At 37.1% G+C, this 20,627-nt stretch overlaps 1 protein-coding gene across 3 annotated transcripts in view; it reads left to right on the top strand.

Annotated features, from left to right (window-relative positions):
- The first annotated feature begins 629 nt into the window (after positions 1 to 629).
- Positions 630 to 20,627, top strand: part of LOC142358056 (transmembrane protein 272-like) — a 36,063-nt gene continuing 16,065 nt past the window's right edge. The window contains exons 1-6 of one of the 3 annotated variants that reach the window (XM_075409619.1): positions 630 to 1,067; positions 7,751 to 7,786; positions 9,237 to 9,291; positions 12,024 to 12,158; positions 12,919 to 12,978; positions 20,045 to 20,151. In XM_075409619.1, the coding sequence (XP_075265734.1) occupies positions 1,062 to 1,067; positions 7,751 to 7,786; positions 9,237 to 9,291; positions 12,024 to 12,158; positions 12,919 to 12,978; positions 20,045 to 20,151 (399 nt within the window). In that variant the 5' untranslated portion in view covers positions 630 to 1,061. The remainder of the gene's footprint in view (positions 1,068 to 7,750; positions 7,787 to 9,236; positions 9,292 to 12,023; positions 12,159 to 12,918; positions 12,979 to 20,044; positions 20,152 to 20,627) is intronic. The other 2 variants (XM_075409558.1, XM_075409674.1) reach the window with 2 other exon arrangements.

Here is a 20,627-nt window from a genome sequence, read left to right as displayed (position 1 = left end):
TATCTGAGCTTACAAGTCAAGAGACGGAATGTTGCCATAAAAATTATTAATTTCTTTTTACAAAACAGGATATTTGTGTGCTTTTGATCAATAATTACTACAGTCATTTCCCGGCCACCTAACACTTGAAAGCAGAGCTTCATGGCCTAATAGTGCTCTCCAGAAATGATATCTACATTGTATTTAATTTATATTTTTTAGTTCTATTTGGGCGTGAAGTTTTGGCATGTGTCCACGCATAATCGGTTTTTAAACTAAAGAAAATTCAACGCTGATGTGACTTTTTGACATCAGAGTCCAGATTTAATTCAATCTGTGGTCAATGTTTTTGTAACTTTTGAACCTAAAGTTTGTCACATATAAAAGCCATGATGCGATACATTTAACGTATACACAGTTGCTTCAGACAAACAACATATGGCTTTTAACCAAAAAGTTTAAGGAATTATGAGCTTTTCCACTGTTGTTAGTGAACCATTATGAAAAAGCTACTGTAATTTTTCCCTACTAACTAATTTTTATCCACAGAAATTAGGAACAATGCCAAATGTTGCAACTGTGTTTGAGTATTACTAACTAATATAGTTACTACATACGGCTTTTAGTTAAGTTTTGCAGTTCAACTACGATTATAACTAAATTTTACATTGATGGTAAGAATGCTCTGCGCTCAATAGTAGTCAAACACTGCATTTAACCAGAGCATGTTAAAACCAATATTGGTACGATCGAAAGAGCTAGCTCGCAAACTTACCATCGTATATTGTTTCTGCTCGCACTTTTGCATTCTAGATTGAATTCTATCAATTCTCTGAGAAATTCAGGCGCTGTGTGTTATCATATTCTGGTTCACTTCACCGCAGTTTGTCATTAATTTTGCCGATAATTAAATTCCGATAATAAGATTTGCAAAATCATTAAGATTGGATTCGAGTTTGAAGAATCGATTACACACCCTGTTAATTGTGTGGTTTTCCGGTTGCCTTATTTTCGAGAACATAATTTATACTTTGTGAATTAGTGCTGGTTTATTAGTTTAATCTGAACTGCATTCTAGAATCATGGCGGTAAGTGAAAAGTTACAATCAACATATATAGGAAATTATTGATTGTTGACAGAAAACAATATCAATTAGAACTTATAAGAATTATTTTTATTAAACAACATTTTTTAGATCAGATGATTCAAAAAGAATCTCAAAGATGTTTAGAGTCAGAAATAAGTTCTCATCACCTTTTGGGAAAAATGAATTTTTTGTAGAATTCATTTATCAAAATTTTGGTTTGCTCTCGGTCGCAATCCGCGAAATGATAAAAAATAGTTTTCATTTAACTTTCATTTGTTTTTCACTTATTTCAATTGAAAGCACAAAAATCAGGAGCTGCTCAATATTTAATACTACCTAAGCGTAGTTCTAAGGAAAAGAAGTTTTGAATTTACTCATTAAAATGATCTTTATAGTTTTTGCAAACGAGTTTGAATGAATTTTTAATCATTTCCTTTTTTGCTAAACAATACAGTAAAATTGGGGAACGATTTACAGCTAAGAAACGAAAAAGGAAAACATCATATTTTGTTGAAAAACATCATCTTGATTAATTTCTGAACGTTCTCTCTGCCTATTTATTTTTTAATAGTAGATAAGTCAAAATTTTTAATGGTAAAGGATAAAACGACAAAATTCTAATGGTCTGCCCAATTCAGTTACATTTTTTGATTGATTTTCTTTACCAAAATGAAGTGTTTTGTCGAAAACTATATCTTGCTTCTTTAAAAATAAAAAACAATCATCGTTAAATCAGTCCAACTTCATTTTATTCTAGATTGTCAAAAATTTATCTAATTACATATTCTATTCTTGGATTTCGAATGAAAATTACTACAAGAACAATAAGATTTAGCTTAGCTCTTTATGATACAAAAGAGAAAAATATAAATATATGTGCCTCATATTTAACTTTGGCTTACGAAGAAATTGTATAATAACTGGTGAACTCAACGAACTCAATCAAATCTCAATCAAAATAAAATGCGCAAACAAAAAATATATATGGGGTTCTTTGCTATCTGACTGAATTTGGGCTTTTGCTAATAAAATGTGCCGATTCAGCAAAGATTTGTCCCGAGGCCTAAGTCTGCGCTGTTAATTTTTCCATAATTATAGTCACATACGAGTTTTATGACAAAATGAATACATTTTCCTATACAAAGAATTAAACTGTTTTGAAATTTTGATTGGTATGAGTCTACCAAATAAAAGAATTCGCCTGATCTCAGTGTGTTGTCGATTTTTTTTCACAGATAAAAATTAGAACAATATATTTAAAAGAAAATATTTGCTCGTTTACAATTTGCTAATAAATTTAACTGCCTATTTGATAATGTATTACATTATAACGAGTTCGTCATGGAACACAAAAAATTAAAACTAATTTCCTTTATTTAACATGGAAGCTCAAAGTGGCACAACATAGATGAACCCTGTCAATTTTGCGTCCAGTTGTATGCAATATAAATGATATTGATCTTATGAAGGGCCCAAAAAATTTCACATTACGAATCTTTTGACTCTAAAATTACGGTGGAATTTTGCATTCATCCATGTTTGAATCTCATATCCAATATTAATGCATGGATTTCTAATAATCTTTTGTGAACAATGCTTAACCTTTGAAACGTGATCAAAAAACGAAGGCAGAGTTCGCAACAAAGAAAAAGGTATTTCACTTTAATTCACGACTCGTAAGGCACTTCTTAAACGAAGATCGCTTGTCGTAAAATTTCTCTAGAACCGTAGAGTTTCAATCAGCGGGGGTTAAAATAATGCAGGTATAAAATATTGTTAAAGCTGATTGCTCTTCGTTTTTATACCGTATTACATTACGCCGCAAAATGTGCACTTTTGCCGAGAAACGACATTGGGTGAGGGAGGGTTCTGAACCAAAGTGACAGCAGCTTCATTTAGACTGAGGAAACTGACTTACCAAAGTTTTCAAATTGCTTTAGATTCAATTTAGAAACTTATTTTATGGCTTATGTTAACTTGAAATTTGCGAATTGTCTATAAAAATCCAGAATTCGAGACGATATAGCAATTTATGAAATACTTTATCAATCTGGCTCTCTTTCATTTGGTCTAAAGTGACACAATTTGAACAGCCATCAAGGAAAAATGAAGAATGTGGGTATATTTAATCGAGCAAAGAGTACGTTACGCGGCCAAATGTATTTTTTACAAACAGAAACACGCAAACACACACACACACACAGAGAAACACACACACACACAAACACGCACACACACGTACACACTCATAACCACACAAACACATGCACTTACAAACACATACACACATACACATACACACACAAACATACACACACGCACGCACATCCACACACACATAAACCACACTAGAAACACACACCACAATAGAAACACACACACACACACAAGCGTTCAAATTCACTCACACACGCAATCACACGCACACACACACACTTGTACACGCGTGTACACACCACACACGCACACTCACACACGCGCGCAGACCACACTAGAAACACACGCCACACTAGAAACACACACACACACACAAGCGCACACTCACACACACACCACACTGGAAACACACACCACACTAGAAACACACACACACCAACACAAGCGTTCCAATTCACGCAAACACACTAACACACGCACACACTTACACACACACACACACGCAGACGCGTACACACACCACACAGGCACGCTCACACACGCGCGCACACCACACTGGAAACACACACCACACTAGAAACATACACACACACACACAAGCGTTCAAATTCACGAACATATGTAATCACAAGCACATACTTACACAAACACACACGCACCACACACGCACACTCACAGACTCGCGCACACGCGCGAACACGCGTAACACACACACAGAAACACACAAATACACACACACACACACACACACACACGCACGCACACCCACAAAAACACAACACTAGAAATATACACCACACTAGAAAAACACACACACAAACATACAAGCCTTCAAATTCATGCACAAACGCAATCACACGCACACGCACACACACACACGCACGCACACCCCAACACACACACACACCACACTAGAAACACACACCACATTAGAAACACACACATACACACAAGCGTTCAAATTCACGCACACAAGCAATCACACGCACCACAAGCACACACACACGCGCAAACGCGTACACACACCACACACGCACACTCATACACGCGCGCACACGCATAACACTCACACGAACACACATACACATCAAACACGTACACACACACACACACGCACACTCACACACGCGCATACACCCGTACTGAAACACACACACACACATACACGCACAAACGCACACGCGTACACACACACCACACACGCACACTCACACCCGCGCTCACACGCGTAACACACACACGAACACACACACACACACGCACACACGCACTCACACGTACCAGACGCACACACACACGCACACTCACACACGCGCTTACACGCGTACTTAAACACACACAAACACACATACACGCACATACACACATGCAAACGCACACCCACACACACTGCGCACACGCGTACACTTACACCACACACGCATACTCACACATGCGCGCACACGCGTAACACACACACGAACACACACACAGACACACAAACGCACACTCACACACACGCACACACGCGTACTCAAACACACACATGCACACAAACACACGCGCACACTCCCAACCGCGCGCACACCCGCACACACACAGCCACACAAACACACCCACACACATCACACACGCACACTCACACTCGCGCGCACACGCGTGCAAACACTCACACCCGCGCGCACACGAACAAATATGCACACTCACACACTTACACACACACGCACATTCACACACACACACACAAACACACACACGCAAACAAGCCGAAACTCTGGCTCAGGAAAAACTTGTCAACACAGACAACAATTTAGTTTCAACGTATTTAATTATTAGAAAGGAAATTTTTCAGGAAAGCAGCGCCACTAAATATGAATTGCCTCAACAGGTAACTAAAAGAAATGTTCGTGCGTGTTTCTTAACTTTTGCTGCTTTAACTCCGACTGTTGCGTTGAAATTCAAAATCGCTTCATCCGCTTAACATTTTCATCTTTATGAAACGCACACCTACACACACACACACAAACACACACACACACACACGCGCGCGCACGCACACACACACACAAACCACACTAGAAATACACACCACACTAGAAAAACACATACACACACAAGCGTTCAAATTCACGCATACACGCAATCAAACGCACCAGACGCACACACACACACACTCACACGCACACGCGTACAAACATCACACCCGCACACTCACACATTTGCGCACACGCGCGAACACGCGTACCACACACACACACACGAACACACACACATAAACACACTTACACACACACGCACACTCACACACGCTCGCACGCACGTACTCAAACACATACACACATACACGCACATACACACATGCAAACGCACACCCACACACAGACGCACACGCGCACTCAAACACACACACACCCGCACGCACACACACACGCGCGCACACGAACAGACACGCACACTCACACACACACACAAACACACGCACATTCACACACGCGCGCACACGCGTACTTAAACACACACAAACACACATACACGCACATACACACATGCAAACGCACACCCACACACACTGCGCACACGCGTACACTTACACCACACACGCATACTCACACATGCGCGCACACGAGTAACACACACACGAACACACACACAGACACACAAACGCACACTCACACACACGCACACACGCGTACTCAAACACACACATGCACACAAACACACGCGCACACTCCCATCCGCGCGCAAACCCGCACACACACAGCCACACAAACACACCCACACACATCACACACGCACACTCACACTCGCGCGCACACGCGTTCAAACACTCACACCCGCGCGCACACGAACAAATATGCACACTCACACACTTACACACACACGCACATTCACACACACACACACACACACACACACACACACACACAAACACACACACGCAAACAAGCCAAAACTCTGGCTCAGGAAAAACTTGTCAACACAGACAACAATTTAGTTTCAACGTATTTAATTATTAGAAAGGAAATTTTTCAGGAAAGCAGCGCCACTAAATATGAATTGCCTCAACAGGTAACTAAAAGAAATGTTCGTGCGTGTTTCTTAACTTTTGCTGCTTTAACTCCGACTGTTGCGTTGAAATTCAAAATCGCTTCATCCGCTTAACATTTTCATCTTTATGAAACGCACACCTACACACACACACACAAACACACACACACACACACGCGCGCGCACGCACACACACACACAAACCACACTAGAAATACACACCACACTAGAAAAACACATACACACACAAGCGTTCAAATTCACGCATACACGCAATCAAACGCACCAGACGCACACACACACACTCACAAGCACACGCGTACAAACATCACACCCGCACACTCACACATTTGCGCACACGCGCGAACACGCGTACCACACACACACGAACACACACACATAAACACACTTACACACACACACGCACACTCACACACGCTCGCACACACGTACTCAAACACATACACACATACACGCACACACACACACGCACACGCGTACACACACACACCACACACGCACACTCACACACGCGCGCACACGAGTAACACACACACGAAAACACACACACACACACACACACGCACACTCACATACACGCGCACACGCGCACTCAAACACACACACACCCGCACGCACACACACGCGCGCGCACACGAACAGACACGCACACTCACACACACACACACAAACACACGCACATTCACACACGCGCGCACACGCGTACCTACACACACAAACCACACTAGAAACACACACCACACTAGAAATACACATATACACACAACCGTTCAAATTCACGCATACACGCAATCAAACGGACCAGACGCACACAAACACTCGCACTTGCGTACAAACACCACACCAGCACACTCACACACTCTCGCACACGCGCGAACACGCTTAGCACACACACGGACACACACACATAAACACACTTACACACACACACGCACACTCACACACGCGCGCACACACGTACTCAAACACACACACACACACACACACACACACACACACATACACACACACACGCACACGCGTACACACAAACCACACACGCACACTCACACACGCGCGCACACGCGTAACACACACATGAACACACACACACACACACACACACACACACACACACACACACACGCACATATACGCGCACACGCGTACGCAAAAACACACACACACACACACACACACACACGCACACACGCACACTCACACCCGCGCGGACACCCGCACACACACGCACACGAACACACGCACACTCACACATTTACACATACACACACACGCACATTCACACACGCGCGCACACGCGTACCCACACACACACGCGCGCGCTTGCACACTAACACACTCACACACTCACCGGCACACACACACACACACGCGCGCGCGCACGCAAAGAAGCCGAAATTCTGGCTAAAGAAAAAGTTGTCAACACAGACAACAATATAGGGGTAACATATTTAGTTATTAGAAGTGAAATCTTTCAGGAAAGCAGCGGCACTAAATATGAATTGGCTCAACGGGTAACTAAATAAAATATTCGTGCGTGTTTCTTAACTTTTGCAGCTTTAACTCCGACTGTTGCATTGAATTTCAAAATGGCGGATCTATTTTGTCCCCCCCCCCCCCCCCCCAGCTTAGTGAGCATAACTTTTTTGTCACCCCCGGGCGCACGTGATATTTTCTTACATAGTAACGTGCTATATAACAACATATAATTTGTAACTGGGGGTCATAAAAAACACTGAATAGGCGAAACAGAATAGATCCAAAATCGCTTCACCCGCTTAATATTTTCATCTTGATGAAACTTATCTCTTGTATAGCATCTCATCAATTCATCTTTAAAATTGTAAATTAACAAAGACAAAACAACGTCCCAACTGAAGAAAAAACTTTTAATCTTGATAATGTGATTAACGCGTTTCTCTTCTAAGTCTAGCTGTGCTTATAAAAATTAGCTAGTGAACTGTTATCTATTAACTTGAGCTCTAATATACGGATCTTATCATAATCCGTAAAAGTTAACTTTCACCCCATCTATCTATTAACTGTCCGTGCTGTTTTATAATTTTGTACACATATCTATGGAAAAATTAACCTAGTCAATAACCATGATTTATTAACCGCCGGGTGACTTCGACCAGCATGGAGTCAAAATTGCCTTCACGATAACCTTAGTTGCTTTCATTTGTCTTTCTTTCCATCATAATCCAAATTCCAGGCCGAGATTCTTGTTTGAACTTAGCTATAAGATTCCGACCATAATCAGCCATGATCAGATAAGAATCAACCATGATCAGAGAGGAATCTGCCATGATATCAGCCATGATCAGCCTTAATCAGCCACAATAATCAGCAAAGATCAGAGAAGAATCAGCCATGAGCAGATAAGAATCAGTCATGATCAAATAGGAATTAGCCGTGATCAGAATAATTAGCCATTATCAGAGACAATTATCAGCCATGATCAGATTAGAATCATCCATGACCAGATAAGAATCAGACATAATCAGCCACAATAATCAGCGTGATCAGCTAAGAATTAGCGATGATCAGAGACAATAATCAGTCATGATCAGCTAAGAATTAGCGATGATCAGAGACAATAATCAGCCATGATCAGCTAAGAATCAGCCATGATCAGAGACAATATTCTTTCAAGATCAGACAATTAATCGCTCGCGCTCACCCAATAGGCTCGTGGCACACTCCCCCTCGTATCCTCGTCCGTGCATTGACCCTAGTCGAAAACAAATGTTTGTTTTACAAGATTTCTCAAGATGAGTTTTTGGTCTCAACTAGGAAAGAGCCTATCAAGAACCTATCACAGTCCGCAGAAGTTTATCTGCGGACTGTGATAGGTTCTTGATAGGCTCTAACGAGAAGCTCAGCTTGGAATCATCTGCATAATTTGTTATGTTATATCCAATGTATCTTCCCAGCCTCAAAGTGAAGGGTTTATACTTTTAGGACGAGGAGGCTGGATCGGCACTGCAAGACCCTCCCAACTATCAATCTGGATCAGGTGAGTTTTGCAAAGCTAAGGAAAACTCCAAATATACAAAAAACTCTTTTCATACTCTATTTTGATTCAGCGACGAATCTGTGAACAATCAATCATGTCATCTATTTTTCGGAACTAAATTTTTGATGAAACTTAAATAACGTCTACCATTTCTCCTGACTGTGATCGAACAAAATATTGAAACAGTTATCAGCCAATCAAGTTTTTCTTTATATTTCAAGTAGAGATTTTCTGACTTCAAAAAATTGTTTTGCTAAAGCCCTAATGGCGACGTTTATTGGCACTTATTCCTTTTTTGTTGACTAGGAAATTACCATGAAGAAAAGTAGCTACAATGCTGGAAATTATTTGCTCACTATATTACTTGTGGAATAGATATTGTAAAGTTTTTTTTAAGATATTGATTGTTCCCTTTGATTCCTCCTGCTGGTTGACGTTCTTCTTCACCCCTAGCCGTGGCGTTTAATATCAAGTTTGCCTAATTTGTTAATCAGCAGGTTATCAAATAGAACAATAGCTAGTTGTCCTCTCTAGTGTCTCATGGAATCAATTTATAAAACATTATTCTTAACTATTTCACGTGAAATGCTTCTGACTGCCGCTTCCTTTTTTAAAAAACAAAAAAATCACATCAAAACATCAAAGCAGCCCTGTCATTGTCACCAAATAAAATGAAAATTTTATATAAAGAATTGTGAATGAAAAGAATAATTTTCAGCTCAAAGTTTTACTTGATATTGAATATTTTTTTCTTATTTCGAAGCATTCATTCTATAGACACTTGATGCAAACATCAGCCACTCGATTGGTGACAAGGCAAAAGAGTCTTAGACAAAACATTCCGGAAAAAACTAGTCACGAATGGGAAAATAATCCCAGACAGAAGTCCCAGACAAAACAGTCTTAAACAAAATAATCTTCAACAAAATAGTCCCAAGAAAACAGAAAATAGTCCGAAAAAAAAAGAAAACAGTCCCAGACGAAATAGTCCCAAGTTAAACATACACACATCAATTATCAAGGAAACTAATTAAATTATTCATATGATTGTATGTCATGGAGCAACAAATTAAGCTGAATACCACTTAATTTTTTAAAAATTATGTTTTTTGAACCGTGTTTATGGTTTAACCTTAATTCATATCATTTGAAAACAATGCATTCAGACGCTTAACTCATAGATTGTGATAGTAAGTTATTTGTAGATTATATTGGAATTCGTTGCAATATTTATTCGGGACTATTTTGTCTGGGACATTTTTGCCGGCTTTTAATGGTCTATTTTGTCAGGACTGGTTTGTCTGGGAAAATTATGAACTTTGGGATTGTTTTTTTCTGGAACTGTTTTGTCTGGGCACGAATCTCAATCAAATAGCAATTAAAATTATTTAGCCAGAAAATGTAAACACTTTTTTGAACTACGTTCCGTTTTCGAAAACTTTAAAGGATTTTTTAAAGTATATTTCGAAGTGAAAGAGTTTCTCCAAAAAATCTAAAAAGTTTTGCGTCGAAAGTTTAAGTTGACAATACGTTTTTCATTTCTTCGGTTTTCAAAAACAAAAGGAAAGATACAAAATAAGATTTATTAGTAGCAAAAAATCAGAATAAATTAACCTATAACTACAACTTGAACAAAGATTTGATGAACAAAGAAGTATAAAAATTACGGAACATAACAGAATGCCAATGCCTGATATGAGGTTAACCGAGTGCCTTAATAAAGTTATTCTTGCCAAATATGTGTTGAAAAGTTTCAAAGAAAGATTATCGCTACTAAGAAATGAAGTTTTTGTAAAGATTCTTCAATTGTAACTCTTCTAAAACAATTGACTGATTATTAATTGCCCCCTTTTTCACTGTTCTTTCCTAGAAGGATGAAAGATCGCAAACCGCAATGGAACCGCAAAAATCACCAATAAAACTAGAACTTTGCAACAACAATATTGACGCGAAAATCACCACAACTCTCGCTAAATATTATCGCTCAATGATATTGTGCATAGAAATTTTGGTGACCTACTCTTGATAGCATTGAAATTTTTATTTTCGCCGCTTTAGGGGAGAAAAAGTTTAACCGCTATTCACCACCAATCGAACAAAAATTCAGCGCAATTATTATAGCAGTTATTACATATAGCTAATTATTATAGCTTTAATTTAAAAAAATCAAAAAAATTGAGAGAAATTTTAAGAGATGAACACAAGAATAGAAAAGTATATGATTTGATGCACAGTGAAAAAGATGGCACCGTTAATCAGTCAACCCGTTAAATTTTTATAGGAGTTGCTGTGAATAAGGTTGAAATCAAAACCTCACCTCAAATCTTACAAAATTTATCATTATCACCGCTTTCGCCGCTGAAATTTATTGGCGCTTTGCGTTGGAAAATAATTCGATTTATTATGATTCACTGCAAATCGTCATTAATTCTCTGTGAAACATCGATCTAGATGAGGCATTTATTTTATTTTGGCTACCATCCTGGAGCCTAGTGCCAGTCCATTTCAGGGCTGGATCCTCAACTTTCCATTATAAATCGAGGACCCAATGCAGATTAAGACTACCTGAAGGCCTTTTTACAAAATCTCTCTGAACAGTGAAAACCCAGAGCAGTTTTTTAATCATGTAACTTTACATGGCATAGAAATTCCATTGTTCTTTCTGACCAGAGTAAAATTCTTTCTGACCAGAGTAAAATCACTGAAAATGAAAAATCAATTCTGTTTGACAGATAGCAAAGATGGCGCACCAGCTGAGCCCCCATCGTACAATTCTCTATTTGGGGAGTTGAAAGCGGCTAAGGCGGACTCTGGAGGAGCTAATATGGACTTCTTCAAAAAGATCGTCGCCATCCTCATGGGATCCAGTTAGTACCTCCGTGTCCCTTTTTTTCACCCTTATTAGTAGCACCCCTTGCTATCATTCAACCTGTTTATTTCATCCCCATAAAATTTCATCCTGATGATGTTTTTACACATTATGTAATTTGTAGCATATCACACTCAAAATAAGGGATATGCAGGGTTTGGCTTTATAGTTTAGAGAACAATGCTAAAAATTAGAGATTCGAAGGGGGTTTGGGGAAAGAGTTTTGGAGTGGAAAGTTTTGAAGTCAAAGGGTTTTGAGGTGAAAGGGTTAAGGGTGCAATGATATTTAGGGGTGAAAAGTTGTGATGTTATGATATGTTTTTTTTTTGGGGGGGGGGGGGTTAAATGAAAAGAAGTAGAGCAATAATACCTCTGACTCATTTGCCAATGATACTAAAAGAAGCCCAATTTTTATGCAATAATTGTTGAGTAAAAAAACGTCATCAAAAGTCTTCCACGTCGATTTGAAGACGATTTTGCAGATTACTGATAAGAAAACGGACACTATGTTACCAAAGAGATACTACATACATTATGATCTGTACTCTGTGACATGCGTTGAAGCGATACATTTGTGTTCCGTAAGCTTGTCTCGCTTAATGAAAGCACTACTTGTCAAGAAAAACAATCAGCCGGTTTCTGAATTCGTCTGCTAATTACTACAAAAATTGGAAAATTTCATTTTGTGTTTATTTTTAAAATTATACAAGATTTTTTGCAAAATGTTTCTCGTAAATAGGGTATCTGTTGTGTTTTAGTTGCGACCACTATCATCCTGGCCTTATTCCTTGCCTTCCCAATAGCCATGATCGTAATCGGTTAGTACGATTTACAAGATTTTATGCTCATAATAACCTTGACCTGAACACCAAAAAAGAATCTTATAAAAGGCTAGTAAGTCATAAATCTCAGGAAGTCGTAAATGGTTCTTTGTAAACATAACCAGATCATAAAAACTTAGCGGGAACACAAAAAGTGTCAAAATTCTTTTTGAGCTCAATTAATCAAAAATGAGTTTCATTTCTTATAGGCATATATGGAAAAATTACAAATATTTACGTGCTAAAAATTCATTATTGTATGTATAACGAAGTGAGGTAGTTAAAGTAGTCAAATTTGTCTTAGAAAACTAGGATGTTTTTGTTTGAATAACTAGCCATTAAAAAACTTATTTCTTCTCGCCATAAGATTGATCTCAAGCATATCAGTTTAGTTTTTATTAGCTTACGTACTATACTTTTTATGCATACCCGAATAGTGAAAAATAATCCCAATTATTTCAAAAAGAAAACAAATTTGCATTTATGAATCTTAGCAACCATAGAAAGGTCATATAAGTACGTTTTTAATCACAAAAAGATCATATATGATTCTTCATCGCAAGATGATGCTAAAAATCTTTGTATGTCTTATAGGTAACCATATATGTTCTTTATATGATCGCAGCAAGAATGTTAATACTGGGACAGTTCTCAAAGCAGACAAAAACCCTTTATATACTATGAAATGATTTTTCATTGTTGTTTTAAACTCTAAATATGCTGCTGCACTCTACAGTCTCTGCTTAGCGCCAACAATTGTGGATTTTTAATGCAGAACCGAAACTGACTTCGCTTCGGTGTCAAGAAAATTAGACGGTTATTTCTTAATGTCGCGTACCATAGCTAAGGGGTCCATGTTTTCAAAACCTGAGCGAATTTATTTTGGTATTAGTGTTTGCAATAAATAATCGGCAAGTAAATCCATCCCGCAATTATTTACTGAATTGGAGATATTATATGTCATTTGCATAAGAACTGCATGAGGTTTTCAGTGAAGATTTCTTTTTTGGCACGTTTTTAATAAAGACTTTAGCCTGGTAGATTGATTGATCGATACCAGGAAAATGGTCACTCAATTGTTGGCCAGGAAGTAACAAATTGTGGTTCATATCCCGTTAAAAAAGGCAATTAAGCAATGACTGAGAATTTGCAAGTCTTCCGCATAATTTTAGTGTTTTTCTTTTTAAAAAATATAAAAGACAGACCAGTACTTTCAATGGTTGCTTTCAGATATCTTTTGAAACAAAAAACGACAAAAGCAAGCACGAAGCGGATTTGATGTTATAAAAAGGAGAAATCGTAAAAGACTGCGCTCATATAGTTTCCTCAGCAGAATATATAGTTTACGCATCTATTTATAGATTTCTATATATTGAACACTATAAGTAGAAGCGGAAACTATATATTCCGTTGAGGAAACTATATGCGCACTCTTCAGCACTCATTTAGTTTCCATATTATTGTTTTTTGGAACAAACTATTGTATGACTATTCTAAGGTAATCGGCGTTTATTTTCTGGCGAAGACTTAAGCAACGTTCTAAAAGTGCATGTTTTTTCCTAACACTATTGAAACTCATTGACACAATTTTTCAGACAAAAATGCAAACTAGGATTTTAAGCTCTTTTTTTGTTTTTGGAATCGAAAACCGTGTATGTGTTTTGGCTCTATTTTTTTGATGAAACTGGCATTTAACGTTTTAGTATTACAATAGATTAATTTTTTGTCAGAAATGTGAACTATTTTTCTAATTTCTGATTGAAACAATTTGCTTGGATTCTGGCTTCGTTTTGGATGGCCATTGTTAGAATGGCGAAGGATTCACATTGTTACATGGATTTTTGAGAATCAAATTCCAGAGTCAGACCAAAAATATACAAAAGTGCTTTGGAAAAACAGTCTCTTTATTTTTTGTAATTTAGGCTTTTAATTTGTCTGCATAAAGATAAAAAAATGTAAAACACATATATGATGAAAAGACAAATTTTGATATCTTGAGGTTCTCTATACTGATCGAAAACTTTAAAGCTTTAAAATATCTGACAGGCAATCTTTTGAGGGCATTGGGTACTTTCATACCTCTTTCAAGATTTGAATAATCTTGCACGAATCTTATAAAATTTTAAATCCGTCTTGTTAAAATTTAAAAATTTTGCTAGAATAAGAATTTATTACAAAAAATTCGAAAAATTCACTCAACTTTTTTAAAATTTTTTTTCCTGGTCATTTGGCCGCATTCTTTGGTTTGGCAAGTTGAAATACTGAATCATTGTTCAAAAATTAACTCAAGTCGAGTTTAAAATTTGCAGTTAAATTTTTCTGCTGTATCTTCGTTTTTTCCATTCCCCTCTTTGAAGTGGCATCTGCTTTTTTACTGAAAAAAATACATGTAGCAGTACTGATAGAACTACTTTTTTGCATCATTTTAACTTTGATATGATCTGTTTTTGCTCACAATAAATGTTTCACGGTTAATCTTCACAAAAAACGCAAAATTGTAAATCAAGACGGAAATGTTTTCAGGGATTTGAGATGCGAAACCTGTCCTGAAGACATTAGTTTCTGAAAGAGTCTACAATTTTTGTAGCAGAAAAATTGTACTCCTAAAAATATTACAATGAAGGCACCATTTTACAACATTTTAAACTACATAGGTCCAAAATTAACCTTCTAGTACCAACAGTTTTATCTTTTTTGAAAATCGAGCACGTTCCTGTTTTACATGATAATATGCGAAGAATTTTTTTTTGAAATTGCATTAATTTGAAGTGCAATAATGAGGGGATAATGAAGAAAATGTCCTTATTTCCCAAAGTTTAGCATTTTCAATGAATCACTACTACTCTTCGCTTTTGATGATTAAGTCATTTTTGGGTCGCACTTTCTTGACGTCATAGGTTCAAATTACAGTCACAGTGAGCGGGCGCAGTTGAAATATTACCTAATTTTACTTTACTATGCAAATGTTAGGAATTTCTATGATTTATTTGTTTGAGGCACTCGTTCGACCAGGCGCTGACGTCATTGTTGATTGTAAACTTTGAGGACAATTTATGAACTGACATTATGGTTCTAGTATTGAGTTGAACTGATTACATCTGAAAATGGTCCACGAGTTACGTAAAATAGCTTTTCACAATATTATAAGTGCAGTTTTGAGCTGACAAGAAGTTTTCGATTCAGCTCCAACAATTCGAAAACTTTTCTCAGCATGTAGTTAAAATGAGCATGCACCACAACATAGATAAAAAGTCTTTACATATGTATACATAAAGCTGTTAATCACATGCCTCCGAGACATGCGTTCACAAATAGACAAAAATGCAACGCAGATGCCGTAAATTTGAGCCAAAGTTCTTCTTCATTTTGGCAAATAGTTTTTATCTGGTAGTACAGGCAACATAATGGCTAAAATGTTTTTTCGATCTCTTCTGTTTTGTCACCCCTACCCCTCCCCCGTGTCGTATGACCAAGTTGTAAATTATATGCCGCTATATCGCTAAAATACTGCTCTAAAAACAGCACGTGTGATGGGGGGCGTCAAGGTTAAATGGCTTCTAATATGGGAGGGGGGATATAGTTAAGTGCCCGTTAGAATCCAAAAAATGTCAAGTTTTGAGTAATATGTTAGACATCAGATATTGTTTTTCAGCATTTGAAAATAATAAAAATTTAACAGCCCCGAACAAAAATGAGTCTTTTCGGCAACGATGTGGTTACATTTTCAATCTTAAAACTCTTAAGTGCACATTTTAAAACGCCGAAAGTCTGCAGTGCCAGATGTTAAAATGCCAAAAGTTGCTACTTAGCCAGAAGTTGACTACCGCTGACTTTCGTCATTTTAAAACGCGTGCTTCTGGTATTTTAAGCATGGTTACATGACTCTGCAGAAGTCAATTAGAAACTCTGACTTTATATCTCGAACCGCTTCACGGTTCTCGATGAACGCCACAAGTTCTCAGTAACTTCAAGCAGAGTAACTTCAAGCAGAGTCACATTACTTCTGCAACGTCTAGAAAATCCGTTTGCACGAAATCGGTTTGGTTTGTTTGGGCTCTAAAATTTGTTACCAATGAGAGATTACGAAAAATCAGGTTATGAATCAACGCCAGGTCGTTCCACGCTAAACGTTTTTCCATCACTGATCTAGCTTTTATATAGCTTAAGTGTCTAGCAATGAGCGCTTTTGTCATCTCTCGGTCACACTAGTAATTACTGATCAAAACGCAAACAATTTGTGCTCAGATAACTAAAAAAATTACAGTTTAGCATCTGAACTGTTGCTTTGATCACTTTGCAGCCTCAAGTGCGCAAAAAAAGAAAAAAAATAAACTCACTTCCATAGAATGTTTTCAAAAGATGCACGTCTTGTAGTTGATTCATAAAACAGGCTATTACATCTGGGTTGATAAGAAAGAAGACTGAGAAATACTGAGGACTCCAATTTATGACGCAAAACTATGAGGGAATAGAAGAAAAGCCTGGGTCTTAATTGGAACTAGTATCTCAATTTGAATGAAGGACGGAAAATGATCATGTAATAGATTTTAATAATTGTTCACATCACAAAATATGTTATTCTACCGAAAGATGGCTGAGTGTTTAAGTTTAAGAAGGGTCGCTTTATTGCATTACTGGTTAATTTTTAAACCCCATATTGAGAATTATCGAATGCATTTACTTCCGCTAAATTGGCTTGGATTGAAGTATTTTGAGAAGACTAGGTCAGTGTTTTCCACAAAATTCTTTTTTGGAATGCATTGATGGATCAAAGTAAGTGTTCTTCACAGGGAAAAGTATTAAAATTTGACGGTTTGAACAATTAGATTTCACAATTTAAGCCAAATTGCGTTTGGAGAAACATTTTTCTGTTTTACTTAGAGTGGAATCCAGTTAGTTTTGTGCAAAAAGGGGGATTTAAGACAATTTCAGAAAATTCTCCTTTCTTTCTTTCTTTGTTTAGAATAAAATTTTCAAAAAAATTTCCACATTTGCGGGTATTTTTTTTTTACATTGAGTTTGACAAAAACAGATTTAATGAGAACAATGAACACTAGTGAGAACAATCTCAATTTTGTTTTCAGTTTCAAAAAATTCCCCGCAAAAATTAATATCACAAGTTCTCCCCAACTTGCTTTAGGTTTCAGAAACTTATCTGGTTGGTTGTTTCCAAAAAGGGCAATATTTTAAGAAAACTGCAGATTTTTGTACATGACAAAAAATTACGACAGCAAAACATTCACCACAAATTTTATGTTGTGTAGGCCAAAAATTTTGTGGGTTTAACTTGATTTCGTTGCTCAATGATTGATTCCTTAGATTTGATATCGTCGCAATTGTATGTCCGGCATAGAGTTTTTGGAGTCCGTTTAGCAGTTGAAATTGTAATCGGTGTGCTAAAAGGTAACAAGACGGGCATGCGATGTAATTAGATTCAGGTGGGTAGCATTTTTGGTAAAATTTTGTGGGAAAATTCACTGGTCTCACTGGGGTATTTATCAATTAAAGTAATCATTCAGTCAAATTTTGAGCTCATATTTCTTTTCACATTATTGTTACGTTCAATTGTTTTTCAAGTTATTTTAATTTTTTTTTGAAAAACATGGATGTTAAACTTGGAAGTCGTTTAAAACCAGTGGATCAACATTTTAAAGTACCTAGTTCCGAAATTAACCTTCCAGGAACAACAAAAATATCTTTTTGAAAAATCAGCACGTTCCTGCTTTACACGATAGTATGCAAAGAAAATATTTTTGAAATTGCATTAAATCGAAATGCAATAAAATTTGTGAGGAGATAATGACAAAAATGTCCTTATTTTTCAAAGTATGTCTTTCTTTAGCATTTTCAATGGATCGCTTTTGCGGATTAAGTCATTTTTTGGTCGCACTTTCTTGATGATTTATTTGTTTGAGATTTATTTGTTTGAGGCATTTGCTCGGCCAGGCGCTGACGTCCTTGTTGATTTTTAAACTTTGAGGACATTGTAAGAACTGTTTTTTTCTGGTTCTAGTACTGATTACATCTCAGAATGGTCAACGCGTTACGTAAAAAAGCTTTTCACAATATTATAAGTGCAGTTTTCAGCTCACAACGAGTTTTGGAAAAAGAAAATTATAATAGAAATTTTTGTACTATTATTTTAATTGATGGTTTTAAAATTTGTGTGCGAATTGATTTTTTTTTTCATTAATTAAATCAAGTATTAGGTAGCAAAATTTTGCTCGTAATCTATAAGGTATTTCGTTTTATCGGAAAAAGAAATAGAAACAATTTTGTTGAAATCAGATTTTCTCGCCCCTGATTATATAAGTTAAACTCAGTTATTGGAGAAGGGATATTTGTTTATTTAATCCCCGATTAAACATTTAAGTGTTTTCCGCACAATTTTGCTCTGAAGAAAGAACTCTGAAATCAGAGAAAAATCGAATTAAAGAATGTAGGTTTGCTTTTCTATGCTTTGTGAGCTGCACTGACTAAGTGTATGTCACTTTTTACGATTTTTGTTTCCACAAAAACAGCTCTAAAAGCGTTTTGTCGAAAACACTGACGGATTAATGTAAGTGTAGTTCAAGTTTTCGTAAGTTAAATCCACAGGCTTAAAATAAGAGCCAGTTTGAACTGAATTAAAGGGTCTGTATTAACCAGTAGTGTGAATAAAAGGGCGCAGTGGAAGGAGAGGGAAAATATCTAGAGAATGTTACAGTTGGGGAGGGCTTAGAAATAATAAATATTATCTCTGCACTGTGAGTTTGGGCCTCGCCAACATTCTTGCTGAATCTTAAAACTAAACACTAGTGAAACTCTAAAAGCACTGCCACTCAACTTAATGGCTTTGTGTGTCATCAGTTTCTTACGTTTCCGTCAACAAAGATTTAATTCATTCCAGAAAAAATGTTCAGGTAATAATTGTTTTCAGAAAGACCAATAGTTCCCTATTAAATACTACACTTTTACGTTCATACTTTTATACTTGATCCTTTCAATTCGCATGTAAGTTGCAGATCTTATTATTTATGCTCGGGCCAATGATTGCTAACAACAATTAAGAACTGTATTTTAGGTGCTCTGAAGTTGGACGATTGTCCTGCGGAAGAGTTCATTCCCAAGTGGCTTCTAATCATGGGCTGCTTTGGTCTCCTCAAGAACCTTATGTCTCTCGGCCAGCAGGTAACACGTCACCTGACCACCTTTGCTATAAAATGACTATCAATTATTTAAGGTTTCGGATCATTTCCGTTTGTGCCCCCCCCCCCCCGCTGTGGGTGTTAGAATATCGATCAAACTATAGTCTCGAACTTAGTGAGAATTAGAAAGAAAGTTTAACTTACCAGATTAGAAAGACAAGAGCAAATTGATTTTAATCACAGAATTTATATAAATGAATCATCAAGAAATGGTGCTTAGAATCAATATTCGGTTCAAATTGGTGAATCTAGATAACTAATATTAGAGTAAGATTATTTGTGATAAAATCTTCCCAGCATGTATTGAATGATTATGATACCACCGGAAATGTGCACGAATTTTTAGAAAAATGTAAATAGAATAGGGGGAGGGGGGGGGGGGGGGTGCGAGGAGGAAAAGAGGCTGAACGCATGAAAAATGCACACAGAAACTACTATTTTAAGAGAGTAATTGGGGAA

This window comes from Convolutriloba macropyga, chromosome 1, assembly GCF_964194025.1.
Source record: "Convolutriloba macropyga chromosome 1, txConMacr16.3, whole genome shotgun sequence".
Classification (NCBI taxonomy): domain Eukaryota; kingdom Metazoa; phylum Xenacoelomorpha; order Acoela; family Convolutidae; genus Convolutriloba; species Convolutriloba macropyga.
This window is presented reverse-complemented; position numbering and strand designations above follow the sequence as displayed.